Below are 23,769 nucleotides of genomic sequence, written 5' to 3' on the forward strand. Positions count from 1 at the left end.
GCACAGTCTTGGGCTTGATGTTCTCGTTTGACACGTAAAAGATTAATTAACGATAAAGTTGGATAAGATTAGAAAATCAATAACATACATTATCGCAGAGATAATTGTTCATTTATTTATTTTGTGATAAAAATAGGTTCTTATACTATAAGACATTAAATGCGAGTCCCCTCAATGCATCGTTCCAATCAAAGCAGGTAAACGACTTTACATTTCCTTTTCCGCATTCGTATTACTTTGAAACTGCGTTTCGTAGAAACCGTTCACAACATCCACCAGCGATTTAACCTGCACAGTCGTGATCTTCGTTACGTATTGCAGGTAGTCCGTGATGTGCTTGTGATAGTGTTTCAGCGGCAGGCCGGACAGCGATTGCGCGTTTTGCAGGAAAGTGTCGGTCTGTTTTTCGTAGCGCCACGAGAGGCTCATTAGTGCCAGAGTGAGCAACGAGCTGATCACGAAGAACCATAAGACTAGACAAGTGAGAGATCGGCATAGCCCAGTGCCTGAAATAATTCAGCAGTCATCGAACAATTGATGATGTTAAATCAGAGATCGGATTGAAAGGGTGAAAATTATATTACCTGTAGCTTTGTCTGATTTACGCGCGCACACGTTGGACGACAATTCTGCCAATCTTGCATTGTTATCATCGTTGTTCCGAGAATTGCCCGTATTTTGTGTTTGGGACTCAATCTTACCTCCACTCGTCTTGCTCTCCTTCTCTGCGTTCCTCTTCTTTTTCTTCTTGCTCTCCTTCTTTGTTGTTACCTCTCCCGTCTCACCTGAAACGTACAATGTAAGAGTGTACGTAATTCAAGCTAGGCAGTGAACAATTTACCTGAAAATGTGAAACTTACTTAGTCGACGCAATTTCTCCTCCTCTATGATGACCTTGACGTTGGAGAGATAGGTGACGATGTTACGAGCACATGCTTGGCACTCGCGCATGTTACTGCACGGTCCTGCAACACTGGCTACAGCCTCGGTCAGTGGATTCTCCTTCAAGTCCAGCCATCTCAAGTTCTTTAATTCGCTCAGGCTCAGAGGCAATCTGCTAATCTGCAAGTCAATTGTTACGTAAATATATATATCTCTCGTTTGCAATTTTAAGATACTCTAATATAAAGTAATAAAAAAAATAAAATATAAAATAAATATAATATAAAAATAAAAAAAGCTGTTATAACAATAAAATGAATTTACCTTATTAGCATACAAGTCGAGATGTTTCAACTGAGTCATTGCGCCAAAATTTTCAGGAAGTTCGACCAACATATTTCTGCTAAGATCCAATTTTACAATTTGTTTCAAGGTTACAAAATTGGCCTGTAAAAGACTTTGCCTTAACAACAAATTACAGTTATGATATACATGAGTAAAACTGATAATACGTACCGGTAATGAAACCAAGAGATTAGTCGATAGATTTACATTGGTAGCTTTTCTAAGGGATGCCTGAAATTATGATATCAAATTATTAATAGAGAATATTTAAGAATATATATAATAAAATTTATAAAATAATATGCAATTACTTCTCAAATAACTAAAAAACTCATTGTTAAATCGTTTTAAGCTTATATTTAAAAAAAGGATTATTGAAAAATTTTTCATGAATACTCAATAGTTGTACATTTTACAATTGCTTCTACTTTAGTAAAAAAAATGTTTAAAAAATTTGGGAGTAACATCTTTTGTAGGATCTTATATACAATAATATCAAAATTAATACATTTATTTAAATGATATATTATATATTTAGCCCCGTTTTATGTTAAAAGAAAAAAAATCACTCACGATCTCTCGCACAGGCACTTCTTCCAGGTCGCATAAACTGAGATCCAAACAGTCATCTTTTAATTTATCTTTCACATCTTTCAGTTTTAACTTGACGGTCATTGTTGCGAATTTAAAATGTACAGTGCAGAACAGGGAAACAGATGTAACCGCCTGGCGTGTTCCGTATGCTCGCAGCGTCAGGTTGCGATTACCGCAATGAGACGCGATAACCTGCGCGTATACTCCGTGCAAGGTGGTTTATCCTCGAGCTCATAGCCCACAATCACACAAGTTGCCCACGTAAGCAAGGTACATTCAGGAACGTTTGACACATGGGATACCAAACATTCACGTGGGTGAAAAGCATGGACTATGCAGTAGACAACTGTGCGAACTTTTATTCCTTTCTCAACTCTGTAAATATAAATGTATGTAGAATTGCGTGTTCTATGTATTTATTTTGTAGTTTACAGCAGTTTAATTTATTTATAACATTTTCCCTTTTCATTTAACATTCAGAGAGCGTGAAATAAAATATAAAAATTTCTCTCCCTAGACGACTACACCAATCACAAGCGCGCAATCTTTTTTTCGGGTTCTCCGTCGGTACTTCCGGTAACTACAGGTTCATTCTACTGTTGTGTGTTTTATGATTGAACGACAAAGTGTGAGATAGAACAGACCAAATTACTTGCTTGTTAATAAACTGTGGAATATTGAAGCACGAAGGGTATTTAGATAACAGTTTTGGAAAAATATTTTCGTTCATACAATTAGATCGTGAAAGTGAACTCACGAAGCTTAACGAACGAACGAACGATCACAAGAAAGACACATCACCAGTCCGTTTTCTATTTATTTTGGAGAATTGATTGCGCATTTTAATATATAATTTTTATATTTCCTACAAGATAATTGTCCGCACAAAATGTCCACGCGATACATGAAGAGGATCTACGGCGGCAATGCCATTCGCGAGGAAAATAACGAAGCTGCCAGCGACACGGAGGTGTCAGTGACGAATGACACCAAGTCCAAGTCCTTCAACGTTTTCGACGTGGTATGTCATAATAAATTACACATTATTATTGTCACAGAATTATCTACGATTTTTCGTTCGAATAGCAATGTTACTGACACGACGGTTCAAAATTTTTAACAGTTAAGTCAGAGCTCGGACAACGATGAGCAAGATACTAGTGATAAGCAAGATAACGAGGACCTGGTTGCGAGTGATGGCAACGAAAATTGCAACGACATGAAACGCAAGAAGAAGAAGAAGAAGCGGAGGAAGCCAGAGAATATTAAGAATCAGCAGTTGCAGCAGCACGATGTGGAAAGTAATGACAGTGTGGATGAAGTTGAACGAAGCATATGGGAAGTGAATAAATTGTTGGGAGAGCCAAGTGTGGCAGGTTGCAGTAATCAAATTTTAGAACCACAATGGATTAATAATAAATCTAAGGAAGACGTACTGATTGTGCAGCACAAACATCTGAATCCGTATAATGAATTAAAGAGAATCTTTGGCAGTAAAACTGTGGAAGCCGAACAGAGGTGAAACTGCTTCTTACATATCTCGCTGTATTTTCTGTAACGTTTTCTTAAGGCTCTGCTACATATAAATTTTTGTTAGCGCTGTTTACTACAGATAAAAATATTTAATACAGATAAAATTATTTAATAATGATCGTTTTTAAATATAGACAAAAAACAGAATAATTAAATTTATATACATATTGTGACTAGGTCGATAACGTATGCATGGGTAACCAAGAGAAAACTTTCTTTTTGCAGCAAGACAAGAAACAGAGGTCGTTCCGGACACTTAAGGAAGACGTGGTTGGTCAGTCCACGCGACAATTGGCCACCACTAGGTAAATTCGGCTTGACAATGTCTTTCGATCATGGCATGGACGATACAGGGAATGCACAATATTTTGTATACCAGCACAGCTCTTCGTACAAACAGATCCAATTGAAATTTCTGCGGGCTGTTGAAAGTTTAAATCCAGAAAATATAATCGTGAGTGTCTGTGACAGATAACATTGATTATATTCTTCTATTATATAATTGTATTAAACTATTCTCCGTTCCAGAGCATAATAAATGCACACCCTTACCACGTGGACGCTCTCCTGCAGACGTCCGAATTGTGTAACGTAAGCGAGGATCTGGCGATGGCAGCGGAATTCGCCGAACGAGCCTTGTACAGTCTGGAGTGCGCGTTCCATCCGTCCTTCAATCTAACGACCACGCAGTGTAGATTGGATTACAGGAAGCAACAAAATCGCGCACTTTTTATAGTACTCTTCAAACACCTTGGATTTGTCGGCGGACGGGCTTGTTACAGGTGAGCGTCGTGGTGATACGCGGCTGGCAGCATGCCGGAAGAGAATATTATCGGACGAATGAAAAAGAATGAGGGAGTCACATTGAAATTTCAGAACGAGCTTGGAATTTTGCAAGCTACTTCTGTCGTTGGATCATGCCGATCCACTGGCGGTGATCCTATTCATTGATTTCTACGCCTTACGAGCCAGGGAGTACAAGTGGTTCGTCGAGTTCTGCAATCTGTGGGAGAGCTCCCGCAATTTATCCCAGTTACCGAACATAGCATACAGCCTGGCCCTGGCTCACTTTCACCTGGGAAACAAAGCCGACGCCGACAACCTTTTGCAAAACGCTCTCATCATGTTTCCGGGCGTGCTCGCGCTCTTGCTGGAAAAGTGCAGCATACAAACGGACGCTAAGGTATCGCGGGCTCCGAGATAGATGATAAAGTATGACGATGAGAGCCCGCAGACATTGACTACTTCACTGAAATATCTTATTTACTAGGTAATGTATCACGCATTTTTCAACTCTCGAGCGCAAGCCAGCACGCCACCGGCCTTGGAGAAGCTGCAAAATTTATACGTGCTGCGTAGCTTCCACCTTTGGAAGGAGGCAGACATCTTGCCGTGGCTGAAAGAGTGCGTTCACGCGGTGCTGAATCGAGTTGAGTCCAAGGACGATTACGTCAAGTTCTGTGACGTGAAGCGCGGAAAACGCTATCAAGGGAGACTACCAAAAAATATTTTAAGGCATATCATACTAGCGGACTTGAAAGAAGTTACGGTTATCGTCCAAGAGGTAACGTGCCATACTTTGCATATCGTTAAGCTAACGAAATGTATTAATATAAGATATTTTTATTAAAAGTCGTATATATATCGCTCGCTCCAGGTTCATAATGAAAATCCGGTGTTATCGCACGATCCATTACCGCCAACGGACAGCATCGACATTTACAGGAGGCCTACAATGAATACCAGAGCACCTCCAAGCAGTTCAAATTTCGTTTCTCTCTTTTTCTCCTCGCTGTTCACAAATCTCGACGATGAGACGGCAGCTGCTGCTTTAAACGGCTTAAATTTATTGTAAGTATGAAAATAAGGAAAAAAATAATTTTTTCAAAAGACAAAGTTATGCTCTCTTCTTATCTCAGCCTACACAGGCAATTTATAAAATGTTAAACATAATTTATTAATTATTTTAAATAAATTAATGAGGTTTAATGCAACTAAAACTGCTAGATATTAATTATAATGATTTTCTTTCCAGCGAGGAGAATGATGATCATGCATAGTAGCAACTCTTTCCTAATTACGTGGAACTTGATAATGATAATAACACCTATAGAAATTGTGCAGTTTTAATAATATACGAAATATAAGAACATACAAATAACTGATAGCAGATAGCAGTGATCCAGTAGGGATCATTTCAGGATCATTTAATTTTACGTATAAAGAAGTGGCTGCGATATCAAATCCGGAGTTTTCATCGGTGGAGAGTCAAGTAATTTCTGAATATGTATGGCAATACCGCCATCATCGTGCACGCAATTAAATCGATCAGCGATCATTGTAACATCAAAAGTTATCGTGTATATATGTGTACGCGTTGGAAATATGGTGGAAGTATCTATATTGCAGTAGATGGAATACGCTGTAAATCCTATATATGCATCTCATGTACACTGTATACATGTATATCGTTCATATATCGCGAACGATCATTGCACCGAATATAAAAGATACGAATAAAACGCTGTTACATTAATTCGCGCAACGTCGTGGACTCGCACTCCAAACTCAAATACACCAGTAGAATTTTATAAAAAGAAGTACAGGAGATTAAGTCTTTCTTACAAGCGATTCGGAATCCTCGAATTATTATTATTAATTGCTTTCCGCGGCCGTCAAGTGAAGGCGGAAGAAAATCGCCCGGCAGAGACTTACACTAGTGAATGACAACACTCGCTGGGAATTATTTCAATCGGCGTGCTGATCTTGTTTATTACTTTTAAACCATACTATGAAACACGGGATTGTAACGACAGATACCAGGACCGCATTCTTGGTAAGCCTTCTTCGTGTGACAGACCGTGTAGAATTCTGGGTCGCTGGCCAACAACGCACCGCCGTACCACACCGCGCAGCGCTGCTTGTGATGCGATATCACGCGTACGTCTATCGGTTTTGGCTGGAACAAGCAAAATTCATTCAATAAAGTAAGCGTTACAGGTCTTTCTTGAATGAATTTTATTCACTGATATATTCACCGTAATATGACTGCCGCTTAGCGTCTCGCTGAGCTTCAGTCGCGTATCGACGATCTTTTTGATGTCGCGTTGCAGCCGTCTACCGAAGTCCTTGAACATGGTAGAGCCTCCCGATAGTACGATATTACTGTATAACGGTCTCCTTACATCGATTGGGCAGTTTTGGATCACATCATCGACTATTTCGTTAAGCGGTGTTGTAAAATCCGGATTGGAAAACTAAAATATTCATAAATACAAATGCAAGTCGTGAACAGTCGACTGAAGACTGTGAGTGAACTGAACAATTAATCATATCTACACGTAACTTACTTCCGGATGAAAGAATATTTCCGGTCCAAGGAACCTCTCGTATCCAACATCCACAACAAACGGTTGCTTCGTGATACTGTTAACGCCCTCGTACTTCTTGATCTTCGTGGGGTCGCTGTCGTATTTGGCGAACTCTTTCGATATATCCGGGCATATGTAACAGTATTTCTCTTTGATCGACTTCGCCGTCTCCAGTGATTGCTCGGGTGGTATGCCGATCTCCCGTTCTCTCAACAAGCTTTGTATAAAATAGGTAATGTCACGACCGGCGATGGGAATGTGCTTTATACAACTGCCTATGACGAAACCCTCCGCCTGTAAGAGTACGCATCATTACGTTCCGCAATATGTTAGAATTTTAAAATCAGATCTGGCACATGCTTCTGTACGTACTACTGGAATCACGTGAGTAACACCGTCTCCACTGTCAACGACGACGCCCGTCAAGGTGCGGTCCTCCACGTTCTTAGCTGTCCATGAAGCTGCCAAGGCGAGAACAGCCTGCACAGCTATGTAAAGTCCCGGTACGTTAAAAGACTCGAACATGATCTCCGCCGTGTACTCGCGATTTTCCGGCGTGTTCAGTGGCGGTTCCGTCAGCAAGAAGTAGTGATCTTCGGGTTCTGACCTGAGGTATTTAAAAATGCATTGCTGCAAGAACTTCTCCATCAAGTCCCAGTCCTCCACCAATCCATGTCTCACAGGATACTGCAGATTAACGAGCATACATTTATTAGTACAAATCGCCGAAGGTAATCTCCTTTCCATCCGAGATAACATTTTCTGGATAAGTACTTTAACTGAATATCCGGTGGCCTCGAAGGCTTCGTCCCCAATATAAGCGTCCAAATCTTCCACGCCCTTTGTGATTCGCCTGGCATTATTGTCACCAACCTTGGCCGTTTCTTTGATCGCAATCGCTGATGGTATAGTCAATTGAGGCTCCTTATTGCCAGCGAACCCCAACTTCGTATACCTACCAGACAGTTCAGTGATCATTAGCAAAGCTGATGGATCTTGCGAGTGTTCTTATCTATAATCGGATGCGTTAGACTATCCAGTATATCTGTATGCGTGCAAGAATGCTACATGACATCGATCATGTCTTTCTTTCTGCTCTCTGCGAGCATGAAGCGGTCAAATTATCTAGGCACGAGGCAGCCGAATTACATAGTTCAAACGGAAAGATAAACTTTCAAGATATTACAAAGATACTTGATTATTGAACATTACGGTATAGAAAAGCATTAAATGCGTGCGATCGTGCGTTCATCAATATAATTTATCATAGAGCAAATTTTCCAGGATGAAAGTTAATCTAGGTTGCACGTGAATCATCAGGGAGGTCCGACCGCACTTTGCCGAGCGGTTTATCTTTAGCGTGTGTCATCGCATTGACAGATCAGTCGGCAACCTAACCTAATCGGCTCCACCCCTGAATCGGCGATCCACCGCGCTCCTCTCGTCGGTCACGGGGGGGTTGCACTTACCCTGTGCCTACGTCGATGACGCACGCAGGCAGACGTCCGAGCATGATTCCGGCCTCCGCGACGACCGCTTATCCCGGCGAAACACAGACACCGTGCCGACGACGGTCGTGGCTAACCATCAAGCCACCGCGCTTGACCGATACCACGCCTCTCGGAGCGCGTACCGCCGCGCCACTATGGCGTTTACTCCAAGTTTCACAGTAAAAAAATCGTTGGGAATCATCATCGCAAGGAAAGTAGTGAGAAAAATGCTGAAACGACGATGCGGATCTCTGTACCAAGTATGTAAGTTTCGTGTACTTGTCTGTAAGGCGACTATTACATGAAAAAAAAAAGTGTTTTCGTTTGATCGTTTGCTATCGGAAAACGTGCATCGATGCTGTAACTAGTATATATTTATTATAAATATTATATATTATAATTACTCGAATTTTCGCTAGGCTCACTGTAAGTGGTAACGTGTAATAAATCGGTCAATAAAAGGCTTACATGCTTAAACATCCTTTCCGCAATACCTATTGTCCGTAAGTTCAAAAGTGTTCACGTCGCGCCATTCCAACCGTTTCAGGCAACGCGGGAGAACAAATACGAAAATACGGTGGTGATTGATCGTTAGTATATTTTATTGCCACGAATATAAAAATAATTACGTGTTTAAATAAAGTTTTTATTTAATCTTATTTTTACAATTGTTGAACACCGCTTTACTTAATCATTAAGAATTTTCGTACAAGCGACAAAAGCTCTAGCAGGGTATGTAGGGTGAATCGGCCCCAGGCGTAAATTTTGATGACACTTGGCTCAAAGTTAGCTCCCTATATGAGATTTAAGTACACCAAGTTTCAAACATGGGAATCACTTTTTTTAGAAGTTATGTTAATAAATGTGATTTCATGATTTTTGCGAATATCTCAGTGGTGTTTAGAGATATTTATTTATAAAAATACTGGTAGATGCAGGGCCTCAAGACCAATAAAGGACTATGTATCAACTGGATTTTGGCGCGAAATTCAAATTTTTTAAAAATATTAGTTTTAAAAATTTTTTTCGACATGTTCCCTTAGAGCGACAATCATAAGTTTTTTTCTATACAATGCTCTACTACAAACCTACCTATCAAAAAATCAACAGCCATGTATCCGTGGTGCAACAGTATGAAAAAAACCATAAACCAACTTTTTCGTTTTTTTGACGTTATTATTCATGAAAATCACATAAAATACATCCGCAGGGTCTATATAGCTTTTATTAGTGTCATATAGTTATATGGTTAATTAAAGATCGCGAAGGATTTCAATTTTATTATAAAATAATTGTAATGAACACACAATTTATTCTTTAATCCTCATCACTATCTTCATTTATTATTAGATCCACCAAGACTGTATCAAAAAGTTTTGAGTTTTTCAGCTGGTCTCACAATTTTCGATAAATATCTTGCATGCGCAAGGTAATAAATGACCGCTGCTACATGAGAGCAGCATCCAACCGTTCGATTACCATTTGGACATTCGCAGCAATAACGTGATATACCAGAATATCCATTTCTGTTAGGAACATACTCAACAAAACAACGATATGTTTTCCTACTTATATGTCGAGATTTTACAAGAACCTTTAATATATTGATGTGATCCTTCTGATATTGTAAATAAACCGTACCATCTTCATCAATCATTTCTGCTAAATACGATACAGCTTGAGATAACTGATAAGAACCTGTAAATAAAATCTTCAAGTCTCCTTCAGTCATTTCAGGGAAGTCCAGTAAGTCTTTTGATGTTAAACTACAGAAAGGAAGCTTTCGTCGTATCCATTTTTTGGCTTCGACCTTGGCAAATAGAGTATTTTTTTCGTATCTGCGTAGTTTCATCATATCCACAATTTCGTCTGTGAGGTCATGATCCGAATTTAAACGTTTCCCAAACTTATTGTGCAGAAATGATGCAATCTGAAAGTATAATTTGGCGTTTGGAAGCATTTTGTTGTCTAATTTTTGGTCTAATAACTTGTATTTTTTTTCATTATTTCATGAACAGCTTCAACTACCCAGCGAAGCTTTGTGACAAAACGTGATTCGTTAGATTCGTCAGTAGGTAATTGCGATCTTTTTCCTTTTAATGCAGGCATGAGTACTTCGAAACCTTTTTTTTCTAAAAGTGGCTTGACATCTCTAAAATCGCGATCAAGAATGAAAATATCTCCTTTCTGTAATAGCTTCGGGAGACTGTTTGGAATATTTAAAATAGATTTTAGTATTTCCGCATCGTTCAGATTGGCGTTGTAAGGACCAAGCATACTTTCTCAGGGGATATACGGCATGCGTATGATATCACTTTAAAATATCTATAAAAAATAAAAAATAAATTTGCAAATGATATTTATGACACATTGCTCATCATTAAGATACAATCGGTTTGTAGTAACACAGTTTTACTTACTGCAAGCACAGCGACGGAAACTTTAACAGATCCATCGTCATTAAAGGCATAATTATGCTTAAGCCATAAAAGGAAAGGTCGGCAGGTGTGGATTTGGCTTTAAATGGACTTTGATGGCATTGATTTTGCTTGTCATAATTAAAATTAAATAAATCTTTACTTAATACATTAGTTAATAATTGCATGAGCAATAAGATATCGTGGTAACTGTCCTCTTCTGCAGTAGAATCTACGGTAAGCCGATTACTATTGCACCGTGCATACGTTTGTATCGTTTCCAAACACACTTCGTACACGCGCTCACTATTAGCCTATAAATGAAATTACGAGAATTAAACATTAATTCTATCACAATCTTTAGAATTATATAAATTGATTAGCATAATTAAGAGCAGATAGTATAAAATTTACCTCCGACAAGTGAAATAAGATAGCCTTTGTGTATTTGCAAAATAACTCTAATATTAGTTGCACTATCTCTTGATAATTGTGATACAAGGATAACAATTTTGGTAGTGCGGCTAATATTGGATAGGTATGTTGGAACACTAGCTCCATCACCGGACCTTTCACGCCTTCTGTTATGCCTATTTAAACAGGATAAATTTTTTATCTCAAATCGAACAAATTGTGCAAACTTGATATCCAATTTGAAGGGAATATTTGAAAAAAAATTACCTATAAATGATTCTAATATGTCTATGATTTGAATTTTAATCTCTTCCTGATAATAAGACGACATAAAGTTATCACTGGAAATTAGCTGTGTGCATCTGTGCTGCAAGGACTCTAAAGTTTGCGACCACAATGTCTGTTTTACGTTAGATATACTTGTATCGCTTGTATCACTTTTGTTAATTGTACTCATGTCTTGCAGCATGACACCAATTTGGACCACTGCATGCATTAAACCTCTTTTAACAACTTGCGGACAATTATACTGTCCTTTCGTAGCTAACTCGATGATATATTTGAATTGTTCCGATTTCAATAAGTAAGAGGCTCTGAAATATTCAGTTTTAGATTATCTTCATTGGAGATTATTATAACGATTACTTTAACGCTACGTGTATCTTTTGCAACGTTATCCCTAAATAAATTGTTAATACAAATATCATGTCAATGCATCTCGTATGTTATACTTACTTAGTTTTCGATTCAACAAGTGATATTAGTAATTTTATGGTTTCCTGAACTATTGTGGGTTCGCTTTTAAAAGCGTTGATATTGTAAATTACTTTGTCCAGAAGGAAGTCCATTGTCCACGACACACCAGGGGTATCGTCATCGAATATTTGTAAAATTGTGGTGCTTATCTTGGCATATCTTTCACGTGGCAAAAGATAGCTTTGCGAGATTCTACGTAAGAACCAAATTATCGTGCTGCTCAACTCAGGACTGAGTATATTTTCCAACTTCAATGATATAAGAGTTTTTTAAATGGCACATAAGCGGAAAACATCCGCGATCAATCGAATAACTGGATCGATCGAACATATAGGTCGGTTTAAATCCAGTTGAACGTTTTGTGAAGACACTAGAAACTCCAATGTACGGTTCACGTCAACTTGCCCGTCTCGCGACTGGAATACGTATACAAGATAAATATGATACTCTTTCTTCTTAATCTAGAATGCAAAAGTACAATAATTGTTCCTTACAAACCTGGTTCATACTGCAACGCCTAATTTCTAAAGGTATTAATATGGGTTCGTCCTCCGATTCCACACAAAGCACGTGTCCCATTATCAAAATGAGCCAATGTAATTCTTCATACAAATCATCCATAGAATCTGGTCGAGATAAGGAATTCTTTTGCCCTACCAATACGTTTAAGTTGTCACATAATTTTTGTATTCGCTTTTCGAGTAATTCCGTTAATAAAGACAAAGAGTAAGTCGCGGTTTGTCTACCAAAGGCACCTGGAATAAAAAAAGGCGTTGTACACGCTTAATAAAGTAATTTTACACGCACACGTTTGTGCACTACAAACATTCTAAGATAGTATTATTTACCAATCGTTTGTAGTTGATTATCAAATTTAATTCTATCATCTTCTTCCACTTCTGCTATTTCTTTTTTATCTTCCCTTTTGTCGTAAGATTCTGCATTCTCACGCATGCGTGATAAGCGATACTGGATGTACGATTGAAATATTTGTGAAGAGCTCACTTCGTACAGTTCTGCTGTCGGATAGAAATTAGTTAACAATGTTCCCAACATACGTTCCAAAGCCTCCATGTATAAAGGATCATCAGAGTATATCTGCAAGTATTACAAAACGCTAATTATCAATCGTACATATAATATTCGCAATATGTTAATATTAATATAATGGACTACATCAAGTACTATGCAACTAATTGGACAAATTCATTTGAAGAGACTAGAGAAAGCGATATATATGTATGATGATAGAATTACCGATTCTTCTTGTACAGTAGTTTATAAATAGGCACGTCAGCCTCGTCACTTCTTGCACGTATAATATATATAAAGCTTTCGGAAGGAAATTGAACGAACTTTGAAAATAACAATTGATCTTTCTTATGATATTGGTGATCCCACTCGCCTCTTGATTATTAATATCAATGCTTCTTACTAACGTCAAAAATCTCTCCATGTAATTCGTCAAGTATTTCAGTTTGTCGTGCTCGGAAAACATGACTGTGCCATGCAGGCTTGCTAATTGTACTAGACAATTCATGGCGTGATGCGCAATTTGTAGATTATTGCGTATTTTCAAATATACCATAAAAAATACATTTAGCACTATTGGATCTAATATTACGTCCCGCCATACTGAAACATTCTCAGCGGATTATCTGCAGATTCAGACAGAGTCATACACATGGTCAGGAATCTTATAGGCAGTGCAATGAAGTTAAGGTATGCATCCAAATAACTCCAGAATATATATTCATACTAATTTTCTCAATCCTATATTTAGTGTTAAATTAGTATTTTACTATTAACATACTCGCGTTTTTTTCAATATACAAAGTACACTGAATGCTAAATATAAGTCACAAATTAAACGAAGCCACAATGACCAACATTCCTTTTTAAATGTGCAACAATTTTGCATTAACAAGTATTATTATAAGTACTGATAATAAAAGGATATAATTTTCGGGAAAATATCCCCAAACGAGCATACTTTCTGCAATAGCAAGTAAATGCTTCACAAAGGATGTTTCTTCTTCCATAAGCTTCTCTGTTAATTCAACAAACATCTCAACACAAAATTTAAAGATCCGCTGCATATCTGTTCTTTCAAATTCCATCTTCTCTTTAGAATGCCATTCCCACGTTCGACCTATATCAGAGGCTTTTTAATTCATTGCATACTCTTGTAATATTGCAGATAAAATATTGCATCCCAAAATTTGCTGCAATTATAAAAAAAATATGAAACGAAATTTTCCTTCTCGTGTTTGCTGTATGCTGTATTAACTTTTTATTAATATCTATTTACCTTTGGTAAATCTCCTTTTCTAATTAAAGTTTCTACCATATCTAGCATCTTTTTTCTCTGTTCGCCAAAGTCGTGTGAGCTTAGTATTTTGATTAAAATTGCAATAACTTGTATTTTTGCTCTGACGTAAGGTGCCACAGTAGGTCTGCTTATAACATAATGTTGTAAATATTCTATCAACGAATAGATGTCTGACGGTATATAGGACCATTCTCGTATCATAGCTGTCTTTATCAAGCCAGCTGTTTCGAACAGTACATAATCTACAGTACTTGATTCCAAAATTTGTCGACATAATTGATAAGGCGAACTTGTTTTACGAAAATTCAAAAAAACAGTTTCTGCTGAATGACGCTGTTCTGCAGAAATTAGATTTGGAGGTGCCTAAAAAGCAATTATTGATCAGAAAATCATGTATTAATAACTAGAGCTTTGCTTTGCTTCATATAGTATGATATTGCCACATATATGTATCATTATTTAAAAAGTTTTCAAATCACATTTTGTTTTGCCTCTTTGAGAAATGCATGTGTATACACATATGCGTATACAGGAATATATAAGAAATTTGTATTAAAAATTAAGATTTAAAAAGACACAAATGGGTTATAATACTTGCAAATATCCTAACTCCCTAAAATAACATTTTTTAAACAATGAATTATTTTTGGCACGATAAAGCGTGACGCTTTTGCTAATAAATTTGAGTTATATATATAATAATATTGCGAAGTGTTCGAAATAGTAATTCTGGCGCCCTCTTACAGTTTTGTCTATTCTCTAATTATGTGGAAACACGCCTTAATTAATTCGGTATAAATGCTTGCGTAGCGCGGCGAAGGTTCTCTTTCCCTTTGGGTAGGCCGGTCACGGGTGAGCTCACTCAGCTCACCGATACAGAAAGCGTGCAGCGTGTAAAAGATAAGTAAACCTTTTTCTTAGATATAAGTTCGTGTATGCGTAACAAGGCGAGAGCATTTTAGTTTGTATTCATTATTAGATATATAGTAGACTTGTTCATTTAAAAAACGAAAGCGCGAGAACATTTAATTTGTCGCCAGCACGTGGCACACAGAGCGTATGCGCTGTTGTTAATTTCTTCTATATTTTGCGTTTCAATATATTTCTTTTTGTTGCTATTGCGTGTAATCTTTGCGTAAAATTATATTAAATTTCAACACGAAGGTTTATAATAGTATATTGTCACGAGCTTCTGAACAAAATCAGGGGAAACGAGGCATATCCTTTTTCAGGTTAACGCGCGTACTCATCCGCTGAGAAATTTCAGCTTAAATTATAATGATCTATTTAGAAAACAAAGAAAATCAGTAGCTTGACTCACCAGAACAACTTGTGCTGCTGCTTCTAATTCTCTCAACACTTCCTCTGACATTTCAAATAAAATTTCTTTACTTGGTTAATTCAATTGTTCCTCAAGATCATGGAGGATAGAGAGAAGAACTTTGTTCTTTTCAACTGCACTGGTACTACACTAGTTCTGAACTAGAACTGGCGAGGATAGCGAAAGTTTTCATAGATGCAGAATAGTGCAGGAATACAGATAGGAAGGGAAAGAACGCCATAGTGCAGAAATCAACATAGCGCAGTACATAAATATCAAAACAAATCTCAAATCAAATCAAATCTCTAATTTTTCTCTGTTAATTCATTTATTAATTATTTCGGATTACTTTCTATTATTGTTGGTTTTATGCGTATTTTTTTACTTGCACAATCTCGAGATTTTCTCAACTGATATCTAACTTATTTTTGTATACTTGTACCAGAGGATTCTCACTCCGGTTCAATAAATAAATAAATAAAAGATCTTTTATTTATTAAAAATACGCATAAAACCAACAATAATAGAAAGTAATCCGAAATAATTAATAAATGAATTAACAGAGAAAAATTAGAGATTTGATTTGATTTGAGATTTGTTTTAATATTTATGTACTGCGCCATGTTGATTTCTGCACTGTGGCGTTCTTTCCCTTCCTATCTGTATTCCTGCACTATTCTGCACCTATGAAAACTTTCGCAGCGAAAGTTTCGCTATCCTCGCCAGTTCTAGTTCAAAACTAGTGCAGTACCAGTGCAGCTGAAAAGAACAAACCTCATATTAGGAGGTCATATCAAGCATATATTTTTACGGTCATTCTGAAAGTGTTACGATCGGCCTCCTCTCTATCTTCCATGGAGGTATCTAAGCTTTTCCAACAGTTTCAAGAAATGTTCCTCCTTTTTCTCTCAATTTTCTAGAACAAAAATAAATGAGAAATTGTACTTTACATTTTCGAAGGCGCGTCGGTAAAACAGTACGCGCCGATCGCTGCGAGTCTCGTAAAAGGAATCACGGCTGGCGCCACTATACTGTTTCAGCGGCGTGTATCGTTTTGTGCATTTTAGCGATGCCTGATATACTGCGATATACTGAAATATACGGCATTGGCCAAGTGTGAGTAGTAATTGAGTACTAGAGTGCTCGATATTTTGTAATATTATGCTTTACGATAGCAGAATAGAGATTCTTTTCTGTAGCTGAAGCTGAACTTCCTGCATGATATTTCAATTCTAAATCTCGTTTTCTTCCTTTCAGTGCTCGATCATGTATTTATGTCGGTTTGCGTAGGAAGTATGACATGTAGCCTAGTTCCAAGAAAGGAGATCTCGAGTTTCTTTGTTTTCGTTGTCCCTTCCGTGCTACATCCTTTCCGCCTGTCCCTTTTACCTGTAAACTTGCACATATATCCGTTTTTTCTCTAAACGCAGAAAGTACGTACACAAGAGAATACTCGGACGAACGAATTATCTTGCATTACCGGTTTTGCAAAAAAACGTCTAACGTCCACATACGTATGTGCACTATTTCCTTTCGAATGTAGTTTTGCTGAACGTGTTCGTACGAGAAAAAGGTCTAGCGCCTAGCGCAGATACGAATCGACAAACGCGAGGATAATGCACGACAAGGTTAGCGACATTCTACAATTATTACGCATTATTATGTATTTATTTAGTGCGACTGGGAACGATATATATTTATAAAAATTAGCGAGTTACACGTCTATTCGTGAATTCATGCAAGTTTTTAATTTAACAGGTTATGACAGTATAGCACGTATTTGATCATCAGCGTGAAGTTGATCATTAGGAAATATAAGTTGGTAGCGAGATTGTTAAATCTGTGAAGAGCAGCTGAAGTTGGACCGAATCCTTAATGATCAATATTTTCATCTTCCATCGCTGGAGGAGGTCTAGTTCGCAGAATATACTGGAGTAAAGTACGCAGCGTTGACGGAGCCCCTTGCAAACAGGCTATCATCGTCATGCGAAAGATGCCGTCTGAGATCTTCCTGGGGAATGGTGGTACTCTTCACCGTTCTCTGATGTTCATACTAAAGCTCGGCTGGCAGTCACGATTCCGCCTGCCAGTGCTCCTGGTCATCGTCTTTGTCGCCATGGATTACAGACTACAATTAGAAATTGAATTTGGGAACGACGTAGACCAACATAATCATTTATGATCAAAACGGGACGAGGTGATGTAAACTCATGATGTAAGATTTATATATTTAGCAGACGCAGGGAAATGTCTGGCGGAAACGGGAAAAGATATAAGGTCTTGGAAGATTTCTATATTCAGCAGATGCGGTGAGATATTTAATAGAAAGATTGAATATGAGCTCTTGTAAGACTTATATATTTAACAGAAACGTAGAAGATTGAATGTACTCTCTTCTTATTTAACGTAATAAATTAACAAATATAAAGATATACAAAGATATCTAGCAGAGAAAACATGAGCATGGACTGTATATATCTAATTATATTTAGACTACATATACGTGTTAATTGTTGACGGACATTAGTATAATTGTGTCATACATTTTACAAAATCCTATATATATATATATGATACTGAATATAATATATCGATAATATACGAATTATTTATAAATATAACAGAATTTTTGTCGAGTCAATTATTAATATCTATATTTATTAGACTGTCATAATTAGAGGAACATGTGGCAGTTCCATCTGAATATTATTTAAGAATTTTATCTTATAATATTTATATCATAAACATGTTGTGCACATTGTTCTATAAATTCATAATTTTATTAAAATAGAAATGTTTATAAGAAGAAAGCTGTCAAGAAATATGAGATAGCAAAGGACTATGAAATATACCTTTAAAATAAATTAGAAATATTCGCAATTCTCTAGGAAAATGAATATAATAAATAGTATGACTGAAATATAAATTATGAAAATAGGAGTTAAGAAAGAAATTTTTGACTGTTTATGTATAGTTATGTTTATGTATAGATAATATTTGTTTGTAAACTTTACGAATATTAATTGACTAGTAAAATGCGAAATTAATTTCACAGAAATTTTAATGCATTCACGTATTGTGTGAAAACTGCATGCAAGATAAATCTTGATTAAGATGTAATTTTTCGCGTACGGATATGAGAATTCTTTGTAATAAATTAAATATTTAACAAATGTACTATAAAGAGATTACTTCTGATTTATCTTAGCACATTGTAAATGGCATATATAATATATATGAGATTATATATGAAAAAAACTCTGTGATATATGTATTTCTATGTCTAACAAAAATAATCTCATACATATATATTACAAAAGAAAAAAAAATGTATTTCTTTATTATTTTTAATAAAGCATGCATGAATTATCTATTTGCTACTTTTTAATTTCGAAAACTTACTTTATTTTAGAATTGTTCTTATTTACATTTTGCAACATCTTTTTCTTAAATATATAATTAAAACAATTTTAATTCATTTTTACTACGAAATAAAAAAGCTTGAATATTTTGTTTAATTTACTGATAAAACTATCATTTTTTATGCATGTTTCTCTTATTTTCTAAACAAAAATTTATTATAATTCTGGAAGAATATTTTAAGTGTGTTTGAAAATAAACTTCTTAATTGTAAGTATATAAGAGTATGTAAACCACATATATGTAAAATAGATCAATCTCCTTCTTTTTCTTCCTTTTCTTAAATCTGCTGGTGCAGAAGCGTAGCTGAGAAATTGAATAGAAATTGAGTTTCTCGTAGGTGGTCGGAAAGCCGTAGTAATCCAGTGTGGTCTCTCGGAGGACGCTTCTCCTATCAGGATACGTCCGCTTCATGAAGAAAAAGTAGTACTACGCGCTTTTGCATCCAATTCACCGGTCCGCTTTGGGAACATCTCCTCTTTTTCTTTAACGAAAAAGCGATCGGCGATAAATTTCATTGACGCTTGGTTTACTCATTGTCAGTGTACACGCCTGTGGTGGGGATTCGATTTATATAAGCTTTGCGAATACAAGCTATCGGGTTTTCCTTGCGCAGCGGTCCTGATGGAGGCAAGAATCCTAGGATTTCGCAATGTTCTCGCGATTCTTTTGCTGTTCGCCTGTTTCTGGTTGCAAACCAAAGGCTCGTTTGAACCTGAAAGATTGCGTGAGTGAATTAATAATAATAGTGAACTAAACATATACTAAAAGTGATGCAAAAGTGCTAAAAGAAAATCTAAATTAATTAATTCAAAGAATTTTTGTTAAATCAAAGAGATATGCGAAGAAGATCATAGCACTTAAACTATGTTTATTTGTGTTGTATTTTTCATTTTGATTAAATTGGAGTTTTCTTATTATATGTACTTGAATATTAGCACGGATTTGTTAAATCGTATGGAATAATTAGAGAATGTGATAAAATATATATTGATTATTTTTACAGAACGAAAACTAGCTGCTTTGTATAATATCTTTGACTATGTAAACAAAAGACCCCAACAGATGAACGTAGATCTTACTTACGGTATTACTTTAACCGAGGGTAAGAAACTTTTATATCGAATAAATTAATTTTTATAAATCAAGTTTATTTTTTGTAAAATTTTTATAAATCTTGCCAATTTGAAGTGTCAATTAAATATATTGAATCAAAAGTATTGATAAAAACATTTGGTACAAAAAGATTAGGAGATACTTTCGAAGTACTAAGTTTTAATTTAGATCTTTCAAAGGGTTTTAATTTTAAATCAATTTTATTTTGGTTACAATTTGATTTTATAGAATCTATTTCTTAAAATATACATTTTGATACAAATGTAATTAAAGTTTGATAATTCATATCTCTCTTTGTTGAAACAGCTAATTTGATAGCAACATTTAAACACAAAAATGTGCAATATTTAGAAAAGGAATTCTACAACGCTCTTAAAGAATTAGTTGAATTATCTGATTTAACTCGAAGAAATTTGATGATTAACGTTGTTCCGTGGGACAAAACCGAATTTCTTCGTAAGTAGATATTTGATGCGGGCGTGTAAGATGAACAATAATAAGTTTGCTTGTCTTTATCACATACTTTCGTATATTTGTTTGGATTTATAATGAATTAAGTGGCTGTTTAAATTTTTAAGAAAAAAATAGCAAAATATAAAGAATTGTAATAAAATGTGAAAGATCATATCTGAAGAATGTTTAAAATTCTCGAAAATATCTGTCACATTTCAGCATGAAAAATTTATGATTTTTATGATTTTTATATTATATGAGTATTATGAATTTTCTATTTTTCAATTTCGGAATATGAAATTAACAACTTGATAAATTCCAAGAATTATTAAGGAATTAAAAAAGTCTGAAATAATCATTTTTCTGTTACTTCCCACGTAGCACAACAGCACCTGAAAAGTGCTTTGAAAGCGCTACTGCGGGTGCATGAATTCAGCGCTTTTTTTAGCGCTTTAAAAGCATATTAGCGCTAAGCGCTATCAAAATCCACTAGAAAAAGCATTTTATAAGCGCGTAAGACCGGCGCAGGAAAAATGCAGTTTTATAGCGCTCAAAGCGCGCTCAAAATCCGTTTAAAAAACCCATTATAAGCACTTTATAAGCGCGTAGATTAATACTCAGACAGCACACAGATATCCGAAAGACATCCATAAGATATTCTTCAAAGATATTGAAGAATGAAAATACTACCAGTAAAATCGTTTTGTAAATGTCGCGTGAACTGATATCAGTGATGGGGCGCTGGGATCGGGAAGGGAAACCGCTGTGCACGGCGTCGACTTATTTCAGCATCGGCATTCAAAAGAAGAGAAGAAGAAAAGAATGCTAGATCGGTTTTGCGGATGGTTATTTGTAAGGTGATAACGCAAATGTTGCTTGCGAGAACGTCACGCCTGGCCTGGCCATCTATCGGTCGCTTGGTGAATCAGAGGTGGGAAACGGGAAGGCGATTTCACTCTAAGTTAGAATGAAGAATAGCATATGGATATACAAACATATCCATTTTGGGATAGTCTTACAATGTTCACAAATGTATATCCTATGGATATCTGTATAAGGTTCATGGATATCCCGACAAAAAATGGACATAAAACGGATGTCCATAGAATATCCTGTGCTGTCTGGATATAGTGAGAGAAAAGTTATTGAAATAAATAGTCATGAAATAATACACAATATTATGTATTTTAATATATACTTATTTTAATGCATTGCATTTCCACAGCAATTTTAGAAGATGCATTCTCAACAGCGCTTTCAAAGCGCTTTGCACGCGCTGCTGTGCTACGTGCGCTTTCAAAGTGCTTTTTATGCACGTGATTAACGCAAGTGTTTTTAAGTGTTTTTCAGAGTGAATTACATGTTTTCAAGTAACGTTTTAGTCTTAGAAATAATTTTTAGCACACTGTGAATCGAAATCCATCAAAATATCCACCTGCCAAAAAAGTGCGTAACTGACAGCGGTTTTGGGAGGTGCATTCTCAATAGCGCTTTCAAAGCGCTTTGCACACGCTGCTGTGCTACGTGGGTTGAACACATATTGCTTGAAATATCTCATTTACTTCATGTTAATGTGACTTATCATATATTAATAAATATATATCGATCAAGTTTTGCGAGATACAAAGTTTTACAGTGCAATCAACTTTAAATTATCCCAATTTGTGGATAAGACCTATATCATGGACAAGAATTTCTTCAGAAATGCGACCTATTCCAAACCAGAGATTGAACTATTCAGAAATTGTTGCATCGTTATGGCATGGAACGCCTAACGGCAGAGAAAGTGACGCATGCTTACTTGAAATTATGCATAGTAGTTTGAATGGAACATGTCAAGTTCCTCAGATTTGCATCGAAATGTTGACTAGAGATGATGATACTACAGGATATCCTCTCACTCATAGATTGCTTATCATTCAAATGGTTAAAGCGGTGAGTTAAAGTGATAAGAAATCCGTATCGATTTTGTAGAAGATTTTATTTGGCAAACGAGAAAAAAGTTGTTTTGTACGTATTTATATATACTTACACTTTTCAATTTCAATTAATAAAAGAAATTAATTCATACACGATTAATTTTTTAGTTTAGATTACGAGAAACTAATGCGGCATTGTTTTCTTACTTGATACCTACATACTGTGCCAGGATTCTTCAAGATCTCGTCAATCTTGAAGCATGGAACTTTCCAAATCCATCCCAAGATCTTATGACTCAGCAAAGTACACGAATGTGCAATTAAAATATTATATATAGAAAATAAAATGATGCACGACAAGTTCTTCTTTTTTATCTTTACAGTCCTTTTATGCGGTATAGAAGGTTATTCCGAATTCGTCAATAAACGCTATGAAGATTTAATATTAAGTTGGCCTCACTCAAGCGGCTGCTTTAGCTCATTCACAAAGTAATTGTTTGTACATCATAAATATATTTTTATTGACACATATATCTACTTAAATTATATAATTATTTAATATAATTATTATTATTATATCATATATAGCTATATTAAAATTATTACATAACTATATGTTATAATAAATTATACATATGTACTTAACTTTTCGTTTAGAATGCATAATAGTATAATTAATTTAACGTACTAATTTCATAAAAATATATTTACGAAATGTAACAAAAATCGTGAAATGAAGATTAAATGTTTCAGGTCTCTTGAAAAGCACAAAGTTGCTCGACGATCAACAAGACTAACCGATTTTGGGTGCGACAGTCATATGACAGGCCTTGCTGCTGCGAGTCTTTCCATATTTGTTCGAGAAAATATTGAAAATGCATTCAGCCAGTCTTAAACTTTTTCTGCTTTTATAGTATTTAAAAAATTTAATTTTCTTTGTTAATGCTAATTTTGATTTATTGGGCGATTTATTGGATTTACTATTAAAACAATCTCAAATTTATGATAAAAGTATGACATTAATCGAAAAGCAATTCATATCTGATAATAATAATAGTAAAGACAGAAGATTATTATAAGACTGGAAAAAATATAAGAGTTACAAATTGTAGTACTAAAGAAAAATCATAATAAAACATCAAGCATAAAGGCAAACTTTTATAATGTTTCTTATAATTACCGAAATATGTTTCACAGATTGCATAATTTGTTACATGTACCCATTCTCTTTAAAAAAATAAAGAAAGTGAATTATTTGAATATAAAGTAATCTATTAAGTCTAAATTATTAATTTCTTATCACTAATATACATAAATGATTTAAGAATGGCAGTATCTTTCTCGAAATCATATTTATCTTATAAAATATAACTTATAAACTATTGCTAATCGATACTTGTTTAGTC

The 23,769-nt window shown here is 35.6% G+C and overlaps 4 protein-coding genes, 3 long non-coding RNA genes and 1 pseudogene across 8 annotated transcripts; 4 read left to right on the forward strand and 4 right to left on the reverse strand.

The window, feature by feature from the left end:
- The first annotated feature begins 79 nt into the window (after nucleotides 1-79).
- On the forward strand, nucleotides 80-842 carry LOC113562453. The gene is made up of 2 exons (XR_003406918.1): nucleotides 80-197; nucleotides 322-842. It is a non-coding gene; the product is annotated as an uncharacterized LOC113562453 (long non-coding RNA).
- On the reverse strand, nucleotides 96-2,203 carry LOC105282787 (leucine-rich repeat-containing protein 59). The gene is made up of 6 exons (XM_026972006.1): nucleotides 1,801-2,203; nucleotides 1,399-1,458; nucleotides 1,207-1,329; nucleotides 861-1,062; nucleotides 585-785; nucleotides 96-506 (listed from the first exon to the last, which is right to left on the reverse strand). The coding sequence occupies exons 1-6, from the start codon at nucleotides 1,900-1,902 to the stop codon at nucleotides 208-210; spliced, it is 987 nt and encodes a 328-aa protein (XP_026827807.1). The 5' UTR covers nucleotides 1,903-2,203; the 3' UTR covers nucleotides 96-207.
- Nucleotides 2,204-2,397: 194 nt separating this feature from the next.
- On the forward strand, nucleotides 2,398-5,876 carry LOC105282779 (transcription factor 25). Its single transcript, XM_011345005.3, has 8 exons — nucleotides 2,398-2,842; nucleotides 2,945-3,339; nucleotides 3,580-3,808; nucleotides 3,883-4,136; nucleotides 4,231-4,537; nucleotides 4,625-4,918; nucleotides 5,012-5,205; nucleotides 5,390-5,876. Exons 1-8 carry the CDS (start codon nucleotides 2,711-2,713, stop codon nucleotides 5,412-5,414), a joined length of 1,830 nt encoding a protein of 609 aa, XP_011343307.1. The 5' UTR covers nucleotides 2,398-2,710; the 3' UTR covers nucleotides 5,415-5,876.
- Nucleotides 5,465-8,357, reverse strand: LOC105282778 (actin-related protein 3). The gene is made up of 6 exons (XM_011345004.3): nucleotides 8,195-8,357; nucleotides 7,500-7,680; nucleotides 7,098-7,412; nucleotides 6,705-7,019; nucleotides 6,393-6,611; nucleotides 5,465-6,313 (listed from the first exon to the last, which is right to left on the reverse strand). Exons 1-6 carry the CDS (start codon nucleotides 8,236-8,238, stop codon nucleotides 6,134-6,136), a joined length of 1,254 nt encoding a protein of 417 aa, XP_011343306.1. The 5' UTR covers nucleotides 8,239-8,357; the 3' UTR covers nucleotides 5,465-6,133.
- Nucleotides 8,358-9,092: 735 nt separating this feature from the next.
- On the reverse strand, nucleotides 9,093-18,912 carry LOC113562454. Its single transcript, XR_003406919.1, has 3 exons — nucleotides 18,465-18,912; nucleotides 16,483-16,486; nucleotides 9,093-9,104 (listed from the first exon to the last, which is right to left on the reverse strand). It is a non-coding gene; the product is annotated as an uncharacterized LOC113562454 (long non-coding RNA).
- LOC105282781 lies at nucleotides 9,375-16,001 on the reverse strand (annotated as a pseudogene).
- On the forward strand, nucleotides 16,479-18,630 carry LOC105282780. 2 transcript variants are annotated; one of them, XR_894576.3, is made up of 3 exons: nucleotides 16,479-16,571; nucleotides 16,713-17,083; nucleotides 17,214-18,630. It is a non-coding gene; the product is annotated as an uncharacterized LOC105282780 (long non-coding RNA). The 2 variants fall into 2 exon arrangements; XR_894575.3 differs by lacking the exon at nucleotides 16,479-16,571 and having other exon boundaries at nucleotides 16,578-17,083.
- Nucleotides 18,913-18,981: 69 nt separating the features above from the next.
- On the forward strand, nucleotides 18,982-23,625 carry LOC105282783 (UPF0764 protein C16orf89 homolog). The gene is made up of 7 exons (XM_011345008.2): nucleotides 18,982-19,602; nucleotides 19,882-19,980; nucleotides 20,298-20,447; nucleotides 22,081-22,379; nucleotides 22,532-22,667; nucleotides 22,747-22,852; nucleotides 23,117-23,625. Exons 1-7 carry the CDS (start codon nucleotides 19,500-19,502, stop codon nucleotides 23,256-23,258), a joined length of 1,035 nt encoding a protein of 344 aa, XP_011343310.1. The 5' UTR covers nucleotides 18,982-19,499; the 3' UTR covers nucleotides 23,259-23,625.
- The last annotated feature ends 144 nt before the right edge of the window (nucleotides 23,626-23,769 follow it).

The sequence above is a fragment of the Ooceraea biroi genome, chromosome 1 (assembly GCF_003672135.1).
Source record: "Ooceraea biroi isolate clonal line C1 chromosome 1, Obir_v5.4, whole genome shotgun sequence".
NCBI lineage: Eukaryota > Metazoa > Arthropoda > Insecta > Hymenoptera > Formicidae > Ooceraea > Ooceraea biroi.

What these genes read in the sequence shown, in the direction of transcription:
- LOC105282778 (XM_011345004.3), bottom strand. Translation starts at nt 8,238, where the DNA reads ATGCTCGGACGTCTGCCTGCGTGCGTCATCGACGTAGGCACAGG. An exon ending in TTACTCACGTGATTCCAGTA is followed by an intron (nt 7,020 to 7,097) that starts GTACGTACAGAA and finishes GTACTCTTACAG; the next exon opens with GCGGAGGGTTTCGTCATAGG. An exon ending in TAAGCGGCAGTCATATTACG is followed by an intron (nt 6,314 to 6,392) that starts GTGAATATATCA and finishes TGCTTGTTCCAG; the next exon opens with CCAAAACCGATAGACGTACG.
- LOC105282783 (XM_011345008.2), top strand. Translation starts at nt 19,500, where the DNA reads ATGGAGGCAAGAATCCTAGGATTTCGCAATGTTCTCGCGATTCTTTTG. An exon ending in GGACAAAACCGAATTTCTTC is followed by an intron (nt 20,448 to 22,080) that starts GTAAGTAGATAT and finishes AAAGTTTTACAG; the next exon opens with TGCAATCAACTTTAAATTAT. An exon ending in AGATCTTATGACTCAGCAAA is followed by an intron (nt 22,668 to 22,746) that starts GTACACGAATGT and finishes TTATCTTTACAG; the next exon opens with TCCTTTTATGCGGTATAGAA.
- LOC105282779 (XM_011345005.3), top strand. Translation starts at nt 2,711, where the DNA reads ATGTCCACGCGATACATGAAGAGGATCTACGGCGGCAATGCCATTCGC. An exon ending in GCATACAAACGGACGCTAAG is followed by an intron (nt 4,538 to 4,624) that starts GTATCGCGGGCT and finishes CTTATTTACTAG; the next exon opens with GTAATGTATCACGCATTTTT. An exon ending in TTACGGTTATCGTCCAAGAG is followed by an intron (nt 4,919 to 5,011) that starts GTAACGTGCCAT and finishes CGCTCGCTCCAG; the next exon opens with GTTCATAATGAAAATCCGGT.
- LOC105282787 (XM_026972006.1), bottom strand. Translation starts at nt 1,902, where the DNA reads ATGACCGTCAAGTTAAAACTGAAAGATGTGAAAGATAAATTAAAAGAT. An exon ending in AAGTGCCTGTGCGAGAGATC is followed by an intron (nt 1,459 to 1,800) that starts GTGAGTGATTTT and finishes TCATAATTTCAG; the next exon opens with GCATCCCTTAGAAAAGCTAC. An exon ending in TAAATCAGACAAAGCTACAG is followed by an intron (nt 507 to 584) that starts GTAATATAATTT and finishes GAATTATTTCAG; the next exon opens with GCACTGGGCTATGCCGATCT.